Raw genomic sequence first — 15,873 nt, 5'->3', positions numbered from 1 at the left:
AAAGGACGAGGACTATAAGCACATGGACAGCAATAACATATGCAGGTTACATATGATCATGTGAAGAAGGTTCCAGGGTGGAGCCAGAGAAAGACTCTGGGCCAGTCAGGAGCAAAGGGTGGGGACATAGTGGGGGTAAGTATTGTGTGGAGCGAGACATCTTGGCTCTGTCCTAGCGCAGTAATTACGCATGCTTTGCCCTCCATCACAGGCAAATTGGACATGAGGGGAGGGAGTAAATCAATAGACTAATCTGAGCACAGTCAATATAGAGCAAAGATGAAATACTGTTATGATGGAAACATTACAAAATATTAGGTGCTACCAAAGTAACTTATGATTTTATCAATTATCTATAGCTCAAAACAGATCACAGATGGACAAGTGACATACTGAGGCAAAAGACAGATGCACACACACACACACACACACACACACGCACACACAAACAGACCACCACTCACCCGAAACTGTCCTTTGTGCTATATACTTTGTGACAAACTGTTCTGCTGTCTTTCAAACATGGAAGGAATTATTTATTTAAGTTTTTCACGATTTGCACGTTTGACATCTGGTGTAGCCAAAGAGCACAGCACCACATGGACATGACTGTACTAACAGACACAGAAAGGTAAACATGGCATCTGACTCACCAGATAGTCGGTGGCTCCGAGCCCTCCACTTCCAGGTAGTCATACTTTTCCTCCGTCTGGAAGTCTGTAAAAATGATGGAGATGGTGTCTCCGGGATCAGCAAGTATGGTCCATGTACAGTCCGCACTATTGTAATATTCACTCGGGAAATTGGGACTCGATATGATGCCACTTGAACCCCTCAGAGTATCACCACATGTGTCCTCAGCTGTCAACCAAACACGAAAAGATTTCTGTTAGGAATTGGCCTTTGTTTACTACACAGAGTGTACAACAGAAAATGACAGCTGAACCTTCGAACATAATCAGATCGTGGTCAAATATGTATGCCAGATTTTGGTAAATTCTATCTATCTATCTATCTATCTATCTATCTATCTATCTATCTATCTATCTATCTATCTATCTATCTATCTATCTATCTATCTATCTATCTATCTATCTATCTATCTATCTATCTATCTATCTATCTATCTATAGGGAAGATTAGCCAATTTATAAAAAATGTTATTTAATAATAAAAAGATTATTAGCCAACTAGGTTTACCAGTTGACAGAAAATATATCCAAATTACATAAAAATGCTGTTGCATGAAGCTAACGTCAAGACTATACCTTTGTTTGTTTTTATCATGTTTTATTGAGTTACTAGCTCTTTCGCGAGCTTCAGAAGAGTGGTTTATTCCAGTCTTTTGATTGTTGTAAATGGACTGAACCAAAACAAGTGTTCTGGTAACTCAAATAAGGTCACAGCTGTATTTCCCATCAGACTCAGAGCTCCTGCTCTTGTCTATTCTGCTCAATGGCTCCAATTAATTTAAAAAAATATTCTGAATTCACCAGATTGAAATTTAATATTTTTTTCTCTTTTTTTATGAAAGAAATTGGGATGCAGTAGAGTTATGTACAGATAAAGACACATGGACTAGTCTGTGCAAACATGATAAATTATAAACATGTAATTTATACAAATGGGCATCCAGCTATATGTACATAGACATGTCATAAAGTCACGTGTATGTGCATACAGTGCATACATATACATGTTGAAAAGTGATGCTTTTCTTTGGAGAATCACTTTTACATGGTATACATATATACTTTTAAGTGCTTAGTTGCATTCAACAAAGAAATACTTGGAAACATTTAAACTGAGACACACTGACCAGCAAGGGCCATAACAATGGCACACATACACTCAGGAAACAGCATGTGCTCTGTATACCACAGGCATTCACACAGAAACACACCTGCATTCTTGTAGGCATGTGGAAAGAACATCCACAAAGAAGCTTCAACCCCAGAAAAATGAATGCAACCGCTACTTCTTTAATAAAACAACTAAAGATCTACATTTTGATGACAGTATGCGACCAAAACCTAAATGTGACTACAATGAAAATCCAAGGCTTCACAGCCAAACTGAGTCCAGGTTCTCTCTCAGGTATGGTGTTCTAGTCAGCATGCAGTTTTGCCACCACTTTATCTCACATGATGAAGCATCTGAAACCCTGAGTCATGGCTGAAGGGGAGAGGGAGGATGACACAGGAGCAGAGACAGTGATGAACAGGAATAGGCTTCTGTGTAATAACCTGTGTGTGTGTGTGTGTGTGTGTGTGTGTGTGTGTGTGTGTGTGTGTGTGTGTGTGTGTGTGTGTGTGTGCATATGCAAACAAATAAATTTACTATTGTGGTTGAAGGAAAGAGCAAAAACCACCAGATATACAAATTCAATCACTATAATACCAAGTCCAATATAATTAATACAGACAGACAGACACACACACACATATTTACAAACAGCTTATGTCACCAAGCATGTGATTGGTAGCCTCATAAAAGGACCTCAAAAGAAATAAATGAAGATAGAAGCATGTATAGTGTGTGTGTGTGTGTGTGTGTGTGTGTGTGTGTGTGTGTGTGTGTGTGTGTGTGTGTGCGCGTGTCTGTGTGAGAGAGAGAGAGAGAGAGAGAGAGACAGAGAGAGAGAGAAATATTTCTATTAGATAGTGAGATAGAAAAGTTATAGCAGTTATCCACAAAAAAGAAAAACAAATGATCCATTAGTTTAAAATGATCATATGTAAAGATTTCTGAGGGTGGCATGAAGCATGGCATGAATGGCCTGTGGTACATAGAACTGATAAATTGTATTAAAATGACACTGAAGATGTGAAAAAACAATAAATTATCCACAAATACTTCCTTATTGTTGCTCTTTAGTAATGAATAGCAAACTGCTTGAAAAAGGTTTTAGTAGACTTTAAAGTAGCTGAGCACTGACATTAGTATTATAGGTGTGGCGCCATTGACTACTGCACTATGATAGATTCCCTCTGGGCAACATTTGTGTCAGTCATTTGTAAATCAATTCTGCATTTCCATGCATCCTTCGCCGCTAGGCCAAACCAAAGTGTGAAGCTCCTGAACGCAGCCAGCTCAGTATGCCATTAAACCTCAATAACAAGACAAAAACATACAGTAATGGAGGGGAAAAAGACACAAATGCTTTGGCAATCAGCCAGCCACCTTGAAATCAAACATGAACACCACATTAAAGGCACCTTGGCTTAGTCACCCAGGGGTCTTGCATAGTTACAAGCATAGTTACAGTCTATTTGAGGTCATTCCTTTTGCAAACAGTGAAAGTAACTGTGTAACCATGCTCACAGGACCTACATGGTAGATAGATTTGGGAATAAATGTCATTATAAGATCCACACTTGTAAAGTAACTTGAATACAGAATGCTAGCAAAGGAAAGCAACAGATCATTTAGCAAAAAAGAACATAAGTCAAGTTTGCAGATGAATTTTAGCTTTCAATAATGCTTTTCCCAAACTAGGCAATCCTTTCAGAAAACCATCCTGTGGCAACTGAAAAAATGCTATCAAAAGTACAATTGCAAAAATACAAAAACAGTGAAACATAGCAGCTGTTTCCCATCCTCCAGCTCTTTAAAATGCCAGTAGCATGTCTTTTCTGAGGTGGTGAAGTGATTTGAGATGCAGGTCTTATAGAGATGGGGCTGGGGAGAGAGGGCCTGTCACACACCTGTCACCCAGCAACAGCGTAAATGGCACAGCTAGGCCCGGGGGCCCGCCACTCTTCCGGTCCTGGCCAGATGCCTTCCACAACCAACTGAAGTGCAGCATTAAAGATGATACTTGCAAGCAGCGAGAGCGCTGCTGTATCATACCTCCCTTTAAGCCTACCCATTTGGAAGCCGATGTTTGGTCAGGATAAATGTAATTCATCAGCGAGTGGCAAAAATCCTGGTAAAGGAGCTTCCGTATGAAGCTTGCGCGCAATTTTGTGTTGCCATTTTCATCAACACTGATTCTCTGACAGCAGTTATTTCTTCCAATTTTGTCTTTATTCAGTGGGTGGCCTGTTTGTCTACATATTGTACCATCAGGGGGCAGCTTGCTGTCAGACACTGGAGGTGGAATCTAAGCCTGATGGAGATGCCACATAATCCGTGTGATGTGACAGGTGAGAAGGTGGGATATAGTGATTGAGTTGCCCCGAGCAAAACTAGTGGCTTTGGTCTATTCCATTCACAGAAGAGCTCAACAAATGAAATGATAATGTCTGACTGAGGGATGTGCTTGCTGGTGTATGTATGCATTTGTATGCATGGGCAGGTACAGATATTCCCTGTATGTGTATTATCAATATAGACATGAAAGTACATGCTGTTAACACTGAACTGGACTGAACAAGTACAATACATTGTATGGTGTATCTATCTATTTTTATACACTAGGCAGGATATTACATACTTTAACCACCTTACTGACTGCCTTATAATTATCATGATAGAAGGTGAAAATAATCATAAAAGTCTCTGTGGCAACCCCTATAAAGCAAGTAAGGCTGGAAGTGCTACAAACACCTTCATTTAATATCTGTGGTCATTTAATAAATATGAGATTCCAAAATAACTAATCACTTCACATTGACATGGATCTGCTATCACTCTTTAAGCATATGTTTTTATATTAGAAGCAGGAGATCTTAGTGTGCATAGCATTCTGATCTCTCTGTAATAGCAATTCCCTCTGAGAGATGAGGAGTCCTACTAATATATATATATATATACCCAATTAAATAACTATTTTAATATAGTGTTGATATATTCCAAAATCTAAATAGAATATATGATAGTATATTTTCAATGTAATACATTTTGTAAGGGAAATATATTTTCTACTAAAATCTGCTCATGCCCATGCAAATGTCACTGGAATATCTAGCCAAAGGGCTTGAACACTTGGCCCTACATCACCATGGCGTTCAAAGTATTGACCTTAATTCTGCCACTGATTTTTCCAGATGCCATTCCAATAAACTGGAACAGATGCTGTCCTCACCACTAAATTGTTGACATTCCGTCCAATTAAGCAATATTGAAGCAGCTGAGGGTTTACATTAATTCTAATCAGAGGAGGGAGACAACAGGAAGCATCCAGATAGGATCCAGGGTATGGACATTATTACCCTTTAAGTCCCTAAAGAGAAACCTTCCTGTAATTATTCTATTATTCTCTCTAATATCTATTTAGACTACTTTGTGATATTCTTTTTATTTTATAAACTATTTCTCTAAATTATTTTGTAAATATTCTAAACTGTTTAAACTTAGTGCACTATAACATTAAAGACAAAAAGTGCTCTATAACTTACATATACGAAAGTCCAAAGGTAGATTCTGAGACGGACCCCCACCCCTCACCCCCTCCAAAAGCAAGAAATAAGCTTTAAACAATGAAATAATAAACAAATACAGTGACAGTTGAAACAAGTTTCTTGTTGTTAAACATTAAAACTACAACTCCAATGCACAACAAAGTAATTGAAGTAACCACACCTTTTCTATTATCATTAAGCTGCTCAAACAGCACACTCAGCTGTTAAACCCTGTATAATATATTACATGAAACAATGTTCTGCAAAACTGTAGGTTTAACTCCCTTTAAAAAGTATTTCCATATGATGCACCTTTTTGAACTGCAAAGTGCTTTTGTGCAGATAACATTAATTTCTCAGTCTGGCCTGTGGAATTAATAATCAGAAAAGTCCTTTAGCTGATTTGTGCAGTGAGTGCTGCCTGCACCTCACACAAATGCCCTTGGAAGGCAAATCTACTACTACCAGTGAATTAGCAACACCATCAAGTGCACAAACAGAAGTGGTTTTATAAGAATGCATGAGATCCAGTCAAGTTTATGTGATTGTAGAGACGTAAGTGGCAACTTTACAAATCCAAGTGTATCTTATCGGATGCATTTTGAAGCAAGATACTTGCCAAGATATTACATATATCTCATTGGCCTCATTAGTCATAAGCATATTGACTGAAATTACTACAAAACTACAGACCTGTTTCATCAGCCATGAGGTTATCACTTCAGCAAGGTTCATGCTTGGAAATCAAGAACAATGTCCAAAGAACTCAGCAGTGTTCTAAAAGGTTCTGGTGTTTTTCATTTGATTCACAAATCTGATTATAATGCATTAACATACGCTCCTGAGGGTAAGCAGTGTAAGTAAAAATAGGCAGTATAGGTACAACTCTAATGAAGGCAGCAACCAGTGGGCATACTCGCAGGGCGCGTGGACCCTGAGCAGAGGCCAAGGGTCTGGCGCCGCCCTCCAGTGGGCACTCAGGAGAACAGTTTAGCATGTGTCCATGCAAGTGTTGCAGCTTTTTTTTTTTTTTTTTTTTTTTTTTCTCTCTCTCTCTCTCTCTCTCTCTCTCTCTCTCTCTCTCTCTCTCTCTCTCTCTCTCTCTCTTTTGGAAATGTCAGCCCTGACAGGCTCTACAAATGCATGCGTGCATATATGTGCATGGTTTCGGGCATTGGGGACCCCATGAGTCTGTACCGTTGTAATGTTTTGATATTTTCCAGCATGTATAGCTTGCAGCTCTGCCTAGGAAATCACTCTGATGGTAGAATAATAAATAAATAGCATGTGGCTAGCTCAGTAGAACGTGAGAGTGACGGTGTCATTATTTACATTGGCATTATTTATAGGCAAAAGTAGGTTATATATTATATATATTTTCTGTGTAAAATAAAAGGCTATATGCAAGGGGCTTGGGTGCCTTCTTTTACATTCTGAGCACTGCAGCAAAGAGAGTGAGCCAGAGCCTGCTAGTCTAGGTCAAGTCATCTGTTCTCTAGCTGTTCAATTCATCACTGGTCAGCCTGGGGAATCTGCCAGCAACAGTCCATGTCAAAAATGATGCTTTGAAGACTTTATGGTAACAGGACTCACAGGCAAATGTACAACTCTAGCACTGACCGCTCACAGGCTCTTGGGGCTGTTTGCTAGATAACTGTTTTCTATACATGTTCCTAAATACTGAAACTGTTTTCTACGCACAGTCCCAAATACTGAGAGATAAAGTAAACAATACTGAGTATCAAATTAGCACAATGAGAATTATAGCTGAAGTTGAGCATTTCTTAGTATTTAGCCTGTGCTGACCCTTGGACTAAATAGGAATGCAAACCTTCTCTGTGAATGTAGGGGTGGAACCAAATTAACACACAATATTGTATTCCAGGGAGCAGTTTCTTTTTGGCAGCACAGCATCAGATGTAATAGCTGAGTCATCATTGCAGAATAATTCCTGGATGGAGAAATACCTTGGCTCAGCAGAGCCGCTATGGGTTTAAGTCTGCAGGAATGGATGGGCTTCACAAAAACATCATCAACACTTCAACTAGGCAATCAGGAAGAGCTGCTGTATCTGCCTACCACTGATCAACATTTTAAAGTGTTATCACATTCAGTTAAAATGGAATCCTCCATCATGTAGCACAGCTCAGGCCATTTCAGAGCTGCTGTGAGCACAGATGTTGGCAAAAAGGGCAGTTTATAAGCCCCGCCCCCATCCCCCCAGGCAGGCTAAGCACTGCCACAGTGGGGCCCTTGCTCCAGGCTCTTACTAATTTGCTGCCCATCTTTGACTGCACTTGATCTGCAGCAGAATTAAGCGTCCGCTGCAGGGAGCGTTTTGCGCCTCAGTGGTATAGAGCCGCCCAGCCCAAAGACTGTTGCTTCTGCATCCTCCTGCCTTACTTCGCCCCACCATCCCACTATTAGATGAGGTAAAGCAGAATAAAAGAGGCTTAATAAGACCCTTCATGGCTCTCCTAAGCCATAGAGAACAGAGGTGGCTGAGTCAAAGTTTGAACACCTTGTCATTCCCCAAACTCAGGAAACCCTGATCTCACCACAACAGCTGTTAATTAGCAAACTTAATTACACTCTTAGCCCTGACCAACTGAAGCATGATCCATCCTATACTAACATTATTAAAGAATACAGCCAATATGCACAGGTGCTTCCTGGACTGTGGAGAAGAACCAAAATTAAAAATAGGATATTTCAACTTTACTATAATGAGCATATCTGAGAGTCTGTGTTTTGAAGGAGATGACAGCATTATTGATTTTGTATGGCAATGAAGGAATGTTAGGCTTCAAAGAGTTCACTTTAAATCCATTATGCCCCATCATCATCATCATCAAAGGCACATCTAATGCATGAAGCCTTTGTTTAACAAGTACATCTGAATGACTATAAAAAATGACAATAATCTATAACAGTTCATATTGAAGTGGTTACAAGAATCACAACTCTGCAACTCTACATGAAAACTGTACATGCAACTCTACATGAAAAAGTGTTTAATGCATTTTCCCTACTGTCATCTCTGTCATTAGTGTAAGTGTGTATGAACATATTTGCAGAAATTAAGTACTGTTTAGCACTGTCATACCTAAAAAAATTGAAAATGGTGCATTTATTGTATCTGAATTGCAATATTAAGAGGTTTTTGTTGACATCCTGTTCTGAACCAGGGATATAGTCACATCTGGTAAAACATGAAATCCTGTTGCCTTTTGGTATAAGTCATTGGGCAATAAATAAACAGAGTGTAGAAATACTCATAATGGCACTAGAGGTTTTAGGTAACCAACACTGACATAAGTAAATTCATAAATGAAATAAATCAATCAACCAATCTAGTGTTAAGGATGCTAAAATGGTGTAACAGAAGTAAAGTAATGACCTAATAATACCCTGACTAGCTTGGGGAATCCATCCAGGTGTCAATAAAGAGGACAGATGAAATTCACTGGTAACAGGTGGACAGACCTGAGGGTCATTCCTCTGACCCACACACTAATAAGGAATACCAAAATAAGGTCAGACATGCATTTTTTTTCCTCTGTCATGTGATGTATGACTGTACACATGACACTGTGTGTTTGACACAAGCCCTGTTTGAGCTCAATAAATCACAATATACAAACTGTCATGCGTATGTTAACACACACACCCGTGTACACGCACACACACACACACACACACACACACACACACACACACACACACACACACACACACACACACACTCACAAAACAGCCAGAGGCTATGCTTATTCATGGTTTGGACAATGTAATTTTTCACAATGTTGACCAGAACAAGGAGCTGAAATTCCAGTTTTCAGTTTTATTTTTTCACCATACACCACTTAATGTCAGTGCATGGAATCAAGCAGCACAGTTTCACAGGTGACACTCAAATAAACAGTTCTTGTTCAGTATGAATGCAAACATTTTTTCCTTTCAAAAAACTTTCTCCTTTCCTTGCAAAGCTGTGTATATTCTAGGCATCTAAGTGGAAAGATCTTTGCTTGAACCAGGGCCTCTTGCTGCTAATGATAAGCATCAAAGAGGGCAATCTTTACCAGTGAACCACAAGGCTAAAAGCAGAGCCACAATTATGCTATCTCCATTAAAGGAATGGCATGCCAATCTAACTCCCAACCACTCCAGAAAGTCACCTTCAGCCTCCTGCTCCTTTCCAGCAAGCGAGAACCAGCACTAATTATGCATGCATGCTGTTGATATTTTACTTCTGCCCACTAATCCCATTATTTCACTGACCTTGATGAGAAAGTATTGACAAAGTGTAAAGCTTGCTGCAGGATTTCAGAATTACAATCTGTTTCCACCCAACAACCCCCCTATCCATTTTTTTTTTTTTTGTGTGCAATCGGACTTGTTTCCTTGGTGCATTGTCAGATTTACCATGCGAGTATCTTTATTTGTTTAAGTAGTTACTGTAGCTTGTTCACGTGTCTAAATGTGCATTAGATTAATGATATTGATACTGTGTTTAAAAACTTTTCGTGTGCATGTGTCACGTGTTTCATATCACAATCACAGCAATAAAAGAAGAAAGGTGTGCGTGTATATGTGTGTGAGTATTCAAAATAGATTTGTCAAGACTATGGTCTTAATGTAATGCCATAATTTATCATGTATACTTCTTTGTGCTGTACACAGCAACACAGCTATTACTGTAAATCAATATTATATGAATATTTCCCCTTCTTCATTTAATTCATATTTTACTTTAACCTCCTTTTAGTCTTCACTTTAAAAACTACTTGAGTGAAGTCCTTTCAATTGCAGTTCTTACAGGGACACTACTATACACACACACACACACACACACACACACACACACACACACAGGTAATTAATGCTTTCAGAGGTGTAATCAACCGTTCTCAACATACTGTGCAGAGCTGTTTCACTCCTGGGGGAATGAGGAGCTATAATTGAGAGTTCCACATTTTTTAAAATAACTTTCATTGTATCACAGTTCAAAGAAATGGAAATGTGAAAGGCAGGATTGGAGGTAATGACAGCATTAGCATAATAGCACCTTATAAGCTAAATGTGTGAGGATAAACATGTAACCTAATGCAAATGGCCGCTTTATATGTGCTCACCAGACCACAGAAGGAGCATCTTAATAATAATAATAATAATAATAATAATAATAATATCAATATTTTTATTATTATGAATAATAATAATATTAATAATAACATATACATACATACGTTTACAGGGTAACTGTATGCTGAGGGCTTCTTTGGACATGTTAATGTACATGAAATTAGTGAAAAGTGCTTCTTGTTCACTTTATACACACTTTATACAAAAGGAAAAAAAGGTTTGACTATAGTGTGTGTGTGTGTGTGTGTAAGGCTGGTAATTTTGGAGCATCTAAGTATAAGTGAGGATAGGTTTGTTATAATTACTGAGGCATCTATCTTGGCTGTGCAAAAGCACTTATCCAATTAGTTTTTCTTTCTATAAATCTGGAGTTTGTGCAGGTCAGAATGTTGGCAACTGATGAACAGCTCTAATTGCAATAGTGTGCAGTAACATTTGGGATGATGGGGCATGAAGAAATCTTGCACGGTTTCATTTTCTACAAGGACAACATGTCATTCCTAATACAGCTCCTTTATTTATCAGTGCATGAGCAATCAACAATTTTCAATACTGTCCACAGGGCAGGTTAAAGGAAGTACAAGGCAGATGAAAGAATTTTACTTTGGACTTTGTATAGTTTGTAAAGTTTGTATAGTCGACAGGAGGCTGATGATTTCACTTCCTTTTTCCCAGTGAAAACAGTGAGTGAATGCTTCTACATGTACATTTTCTTTGTTTTTTCTTCCTCTCATCTCTACAGATGACTCTGCTGTATGTTAGCACAGCACAAGCCCAAATACACTTTACCAAACCCGTGTGTCTTCCCCCCCCCTTTATCTGTCAGTTTGACATCTGCACTGTTCTGCCTCCAGCAAACATGATGAATGAATTATAGTAACGAAAACGTCTCCCAGTAAAGGCTTGTCAAAAGATAACAGCTTCTTGACTGTTCTAGGTACTCAACCTAACAACCTATGGTAAGTTGTATGTTAACAGATACTAAAGTGTTCACATCATTGTTATTTATATTCCTCAAACACCTGTGAATGTAAATTTCCATGCATACATGTTTTTAAGTTACATAAGCACTTCATTAACCACACCACTAGCTCAGTTTGCAAGACAGTTTAAAAGGCACTGAGCAGCTGCCTAGCCTTTTCAGGTGTGGAAACAGACAGCAAGCCTTATAGCTTGCTACAGCCCAATTCTGAGCATTCACCAAATGCAGCTATACAACATTGCCCTGTTCTTTCCCTCACCTGCTTGGAACGCTCTGCCTTGCCATGCTTTCTGCATCCATGTGCACTCTGCCCACACAGCTGGGACCCTTTTGTCTTAAACAGCATGTGGCTCTGAGAGATATCCTCTTCAGTTGTGTGGTTCCTGAGTTCTATGGCTCCCCGTTCATCCACACAGAAAAGGCTGAAACGTCTCGGCTCAGGTGCCAGGGGCAAGCTGCCACTGTCTCCTATCACCTTTGTGGTGACTCCCATTGTCTATTATCAGCTGACAGGCCAGAGAGATGCATGTGACCCCTCTGTCGCCTGGGAAGCCGCTACGACACATGTTGTGTGCTGAAGACTGGCTCTGTGCTCAGGGAAGCAGGAGCAGGTGGCACAGATTCAACCTTCAGCAACAAGCCAAGTACACATCACCATAATCCCCCCACTAGCGGTAGTTTATCCGCATGTACAATTCTGTATTTTGCTGTTCTTTTGCTCATATAGATATACCAACAAACACTGCTAATCATAGAAGACAAACATGTCCTTTTTGTAAAATAGGATTTGATGCTGATGTATAGGATTGGCAGATTCCTGCACATACACCACATGCATTTAAGAAAAGTGGTATAGTGGGTGGATTGTGCATCTATGAATCTTAGCAGGGGAGCCATGCAGCCAAAAAAATCTAATGCTATGTTAAGCCTGTTTTGTTCCTCTTCGTCATCACCCATTTCTGCTTGTGCCCTGTGCCACAGGGCTGTTTGTATCAGTGTTATTAGTTCCTGTGCAGCCATCAGACACATAGTGGGTCTCATATCAGGTAACATGGCTTCCCAACACCCCCTTTCATTATGTGTATCCTCTCTCTGCTTGCCCCATTTTTTCCACTTTTTTGTACTCACGTCTCTGCCACTGCCCTATGTAGAGTATTCCTGCTATAACTGACATGGACACTGTGTAAGAGGTGTTCAAACAGACTGCCAGAGTGTGCAAGAGAAACATTTGATGGGCAGAACTGCAATTATTATCAAAGCAAAGAAAAATCACAAATATTCTCATATATATTTTTTGTTGGCTTTAGCCCCAGTTGTCTTACATTTATTAATTTAGTAGCAAGGTGTTAGTGTTGAAGACACTTCCCACGTTAGGAGTATTGATAGTTGGAGTGAATAGCTGGTTGATGGGCTTGAAGTGATTACAATAAATGATCCATCGTGGTCAACCCTGTCCACCGTCAAAGGGAGGATCAAACACCAAGCACTATGTGGGAAGAACAACAGGATTAGCTCTATCCTGTGGAGGCTTCTTGCATCTACACAAATGCCAAGTAGTTTGGTCTTTACTCTTTCAAGTCGATTATTGCTCTCTCTTCCATTAGAGGCTCATTAGGGGTTCAACTTTCCCTGGGATGTCATGCATATGCTTTATAATGTCAGTTCTTTTTTGTCTGCAGGGAACATGAATTTGACTGTCTGATGCCTAAAAATGAAACAAAAATGGCATATTCACTAAACAAGAAGCAATGTACAATGGAGTCCTCTGACTTTTCTCTATAGAGTGTGATATTCCCCTCTGGGCATTATGTTTATCATACTTTTTCAACTTGTTAAAACTGAATTTGTTTTTTGCACATATAAATGAGATATTGTTCTGAGAACAGCAACACAAGGACATCTTGTGACCTACATAATCGCTCACTGATCAGCGTAATGCAGCAGAGTTGGCTGCATTAGATCTAATTGGTCTATTGTGCACCAACACAGATGATTCACATAATGGGATCCTTGTCACAATGGACTCTAATTTAAAGAGCAAATACTTCTCAGAGGAAATAATATATCAAGGGAAAAATGTGTTTTTTAAATCATGACAAAGAAAGGGTGATATGGTTAACGTTTTTTAAATAGGCATGTTGTTTAACATCGGTTTATGACATTTTGAAATAACACAGTTAAGTGTTTATGTCACGTTATGTCTGTCAGAGTCATGTTATGAACCCCTTCAAAATAAATCATACTTTTAAATTTGCGATCTCTGCAGCAAGGCAAGAGAATAAAACAAAATAACCCCCCCCCCAAAAAAACTTAAGTGACTCAAAACATAAGGTTTTCTATTTTGCAGATGCCACTTCCACAGTTGTGAAAAACTTAAGTCAAGAGCAGCAAAAAGCATTTCTAGCCAAGAGCACTCTAAGTGCATCTCTCTAATGGGAATCCTAGAAAATCAATGTCAGATTTTTTTTCACTATCGCTCTAATTATGCACTGGATTGAAATTTCATTAATTTGCATCTATTCTAGTTCTGATGTCACTCACACAGCACAACAGCAGATACATAGACCGACAAAGATTATTATCCACTGTGCACATCATTAAAATGATTCACATTGAATTCTCCTTGACCCAATGCACTCAACTTGCCCAGTGCTAAAGGGTTTATTAAACCTTTTTGCTTATGCATAGGCAGAGCATGCTGAATATAATGTCATTAGTTCATGGCAGTAGGAGACACAGCCTTGCCTCCATTCTAACAATAGACTGATAGGCTATAAGCGGGGCTGGATTTCCTCTCTATAAATGTGGTAGATAAAAGACAAATGGCACACTAAATTGGCTCAGTTGATTCATTAGATTCAGGTACATGCACTTTCAGTGAATGACAAATGACAAGAGCGATGAGTCAAACGAATATTGAATATGGATGTATAAAGATGGCTCACGTGTTGGCTCACAAAGGCAGGTAAGTCAGAGTTCTCTTGGAGAAATGAATAAAAGAACCCTGAATGGGCTTATGATGCCGTTTGTCTCAGTAAGGACTTTGAGAATGTTCATCAGGTATGAGTTGGGAATATTCAGAGCCTGAGTTGAACAGATAAGGATGCAACTTCATACTTTCCAAGTACCTGGCTGACAAGGTCTTTATGATTACAATGTCAAATTATGTTGAATGTCAATGGAATAAGATATCTATAATATTTCTGATAAACTCATGGCATGGTTTAAAAAAAAAACAAAAATATGAAGCAAAAGAGAAATGATTATCAACATGTGCATGAAGTTTGAGACTTTGTTTTTTAACATAAGTGAAATATTTCACTTTCTGTACAGTTCCATCATTGATATAAATTTTCTTCTCCTATCAGTCCAGCCTTGAAGGGAGAAATGCTTTTCTCCTTCCAGTGGGGGATTGTCACATTAATCTCCCCATGCCTGAGTGTAGTTGATAGCATATTAATTTAACATCTTACAACAGTTGCATATTGTTTAGTTTTTAATTTCATGACTGCATCATAAACAAGGATGTGATATTACAATGGGTATCTATTTAAAAGAAAGGTATTAAATCACGAGAGACTGTATGAGGACACTGACATTAACATAAGCATATGGCATTTCCTTAAGCTTCCATCAGCTGTGTGTGTGTGTGTGTGTGTGTGTGTGTGTGTGTGTGTGTGTGTGTGTGTGTGTGTATATCTTCAGGGAATAGATATGTATTTGATACATCATTATGCTTCTTCAGTAATGCATGAATCTCTCTAAAGCTACACTTCTGTACTTTTATACAGTTGTGTGTCCTCCATATAAAACAGCAGCTAGGCTCAATCCCTACAGATCAATTAAATATTCATAGCTATGCTTTGTTTTGGCAGATTGGATTAGCTAAGCCATATTAACTACCCCTTTGGGGGGCTGTTGATTCTATATGACTTGTTGCCCGCAATTCTGAGCTTTATGCTATGAAACTTATAAATGTGATGCTGATGTGCAATAGAAGGCACATACTTTCTCTTCGGGAAGCGCTGCTTATATTACAGTCCACGGTGGTGTCTTCTTAGCCTAGGTATAATTACATTGGTAGGAGTTATGAGACCTAGATTTACTTTTAAGTATACCTGCTGTTTTAAGATGTGAACATTAGTGTCCTCTTTGCCAAGCATGAATATTATCGGTATTCATTTATCTTTCATAAGCATAACTCTGAATGAAGCTGATAAATTATACAATGCTTTTAGTTTTTGGTTCATATCATAAAGCATTAGAGCTGATATCTGCACATTATCATGTGCCAAGTTATCATGTGCTAAGTTAATCAAACAACATTTTATTTACAACACATTTTATTTAAGAATTAATTTGTAAGACAAATAAAATGTATATGTTGTGCCATAATCATAG

At 38.7% G+C, this 15,873-nt stretch overlaps 1 protein-coding gene across 5 annotated transcripts in view; it reads right to left on the bottom strand.

Moving 5' to 3' along the window:
• csmd3b (CUB and Sushi multiple domains 3b) overlaps window positions 1-15,873 on the bottom strand; it is a 313,558-nt gene that overhangs the window by 191,942 nt on the left and 105,743 nt on the right. For all 5 annotated transcript variants that reach the window (XM_027011676.2, XM_027011678.2, XM_035529342.1 and 2 more), the window contains exon 5: window positions 654-861. In XM_027011676.2, coding sequence (XP_026867477.2) covers window positions 654-861 — 208 coding nt within the window. The remainder of the gene's footprint in view (window positions 1-653; window positions 862-15,873) is intronic.

This window comes from Electrophorus electricus, chromosome 8 (genome assembly GCF_013358815.1).
Source record: "Electrophorus electricus isolate fEleEle1 chromosome 8, fEleEle1.pri, whole genome shotgun sequence".
Taxonomy (NCBI): Eukaryota; Metazoa; Chordata; class Actinopteri; order Gymnotiformes; family Gymnotidae; genus Electrophorus; species Electrophorus electricus.
This window is presented reverse-complemented; position numbering and strand designations above follow the sequence as displayed.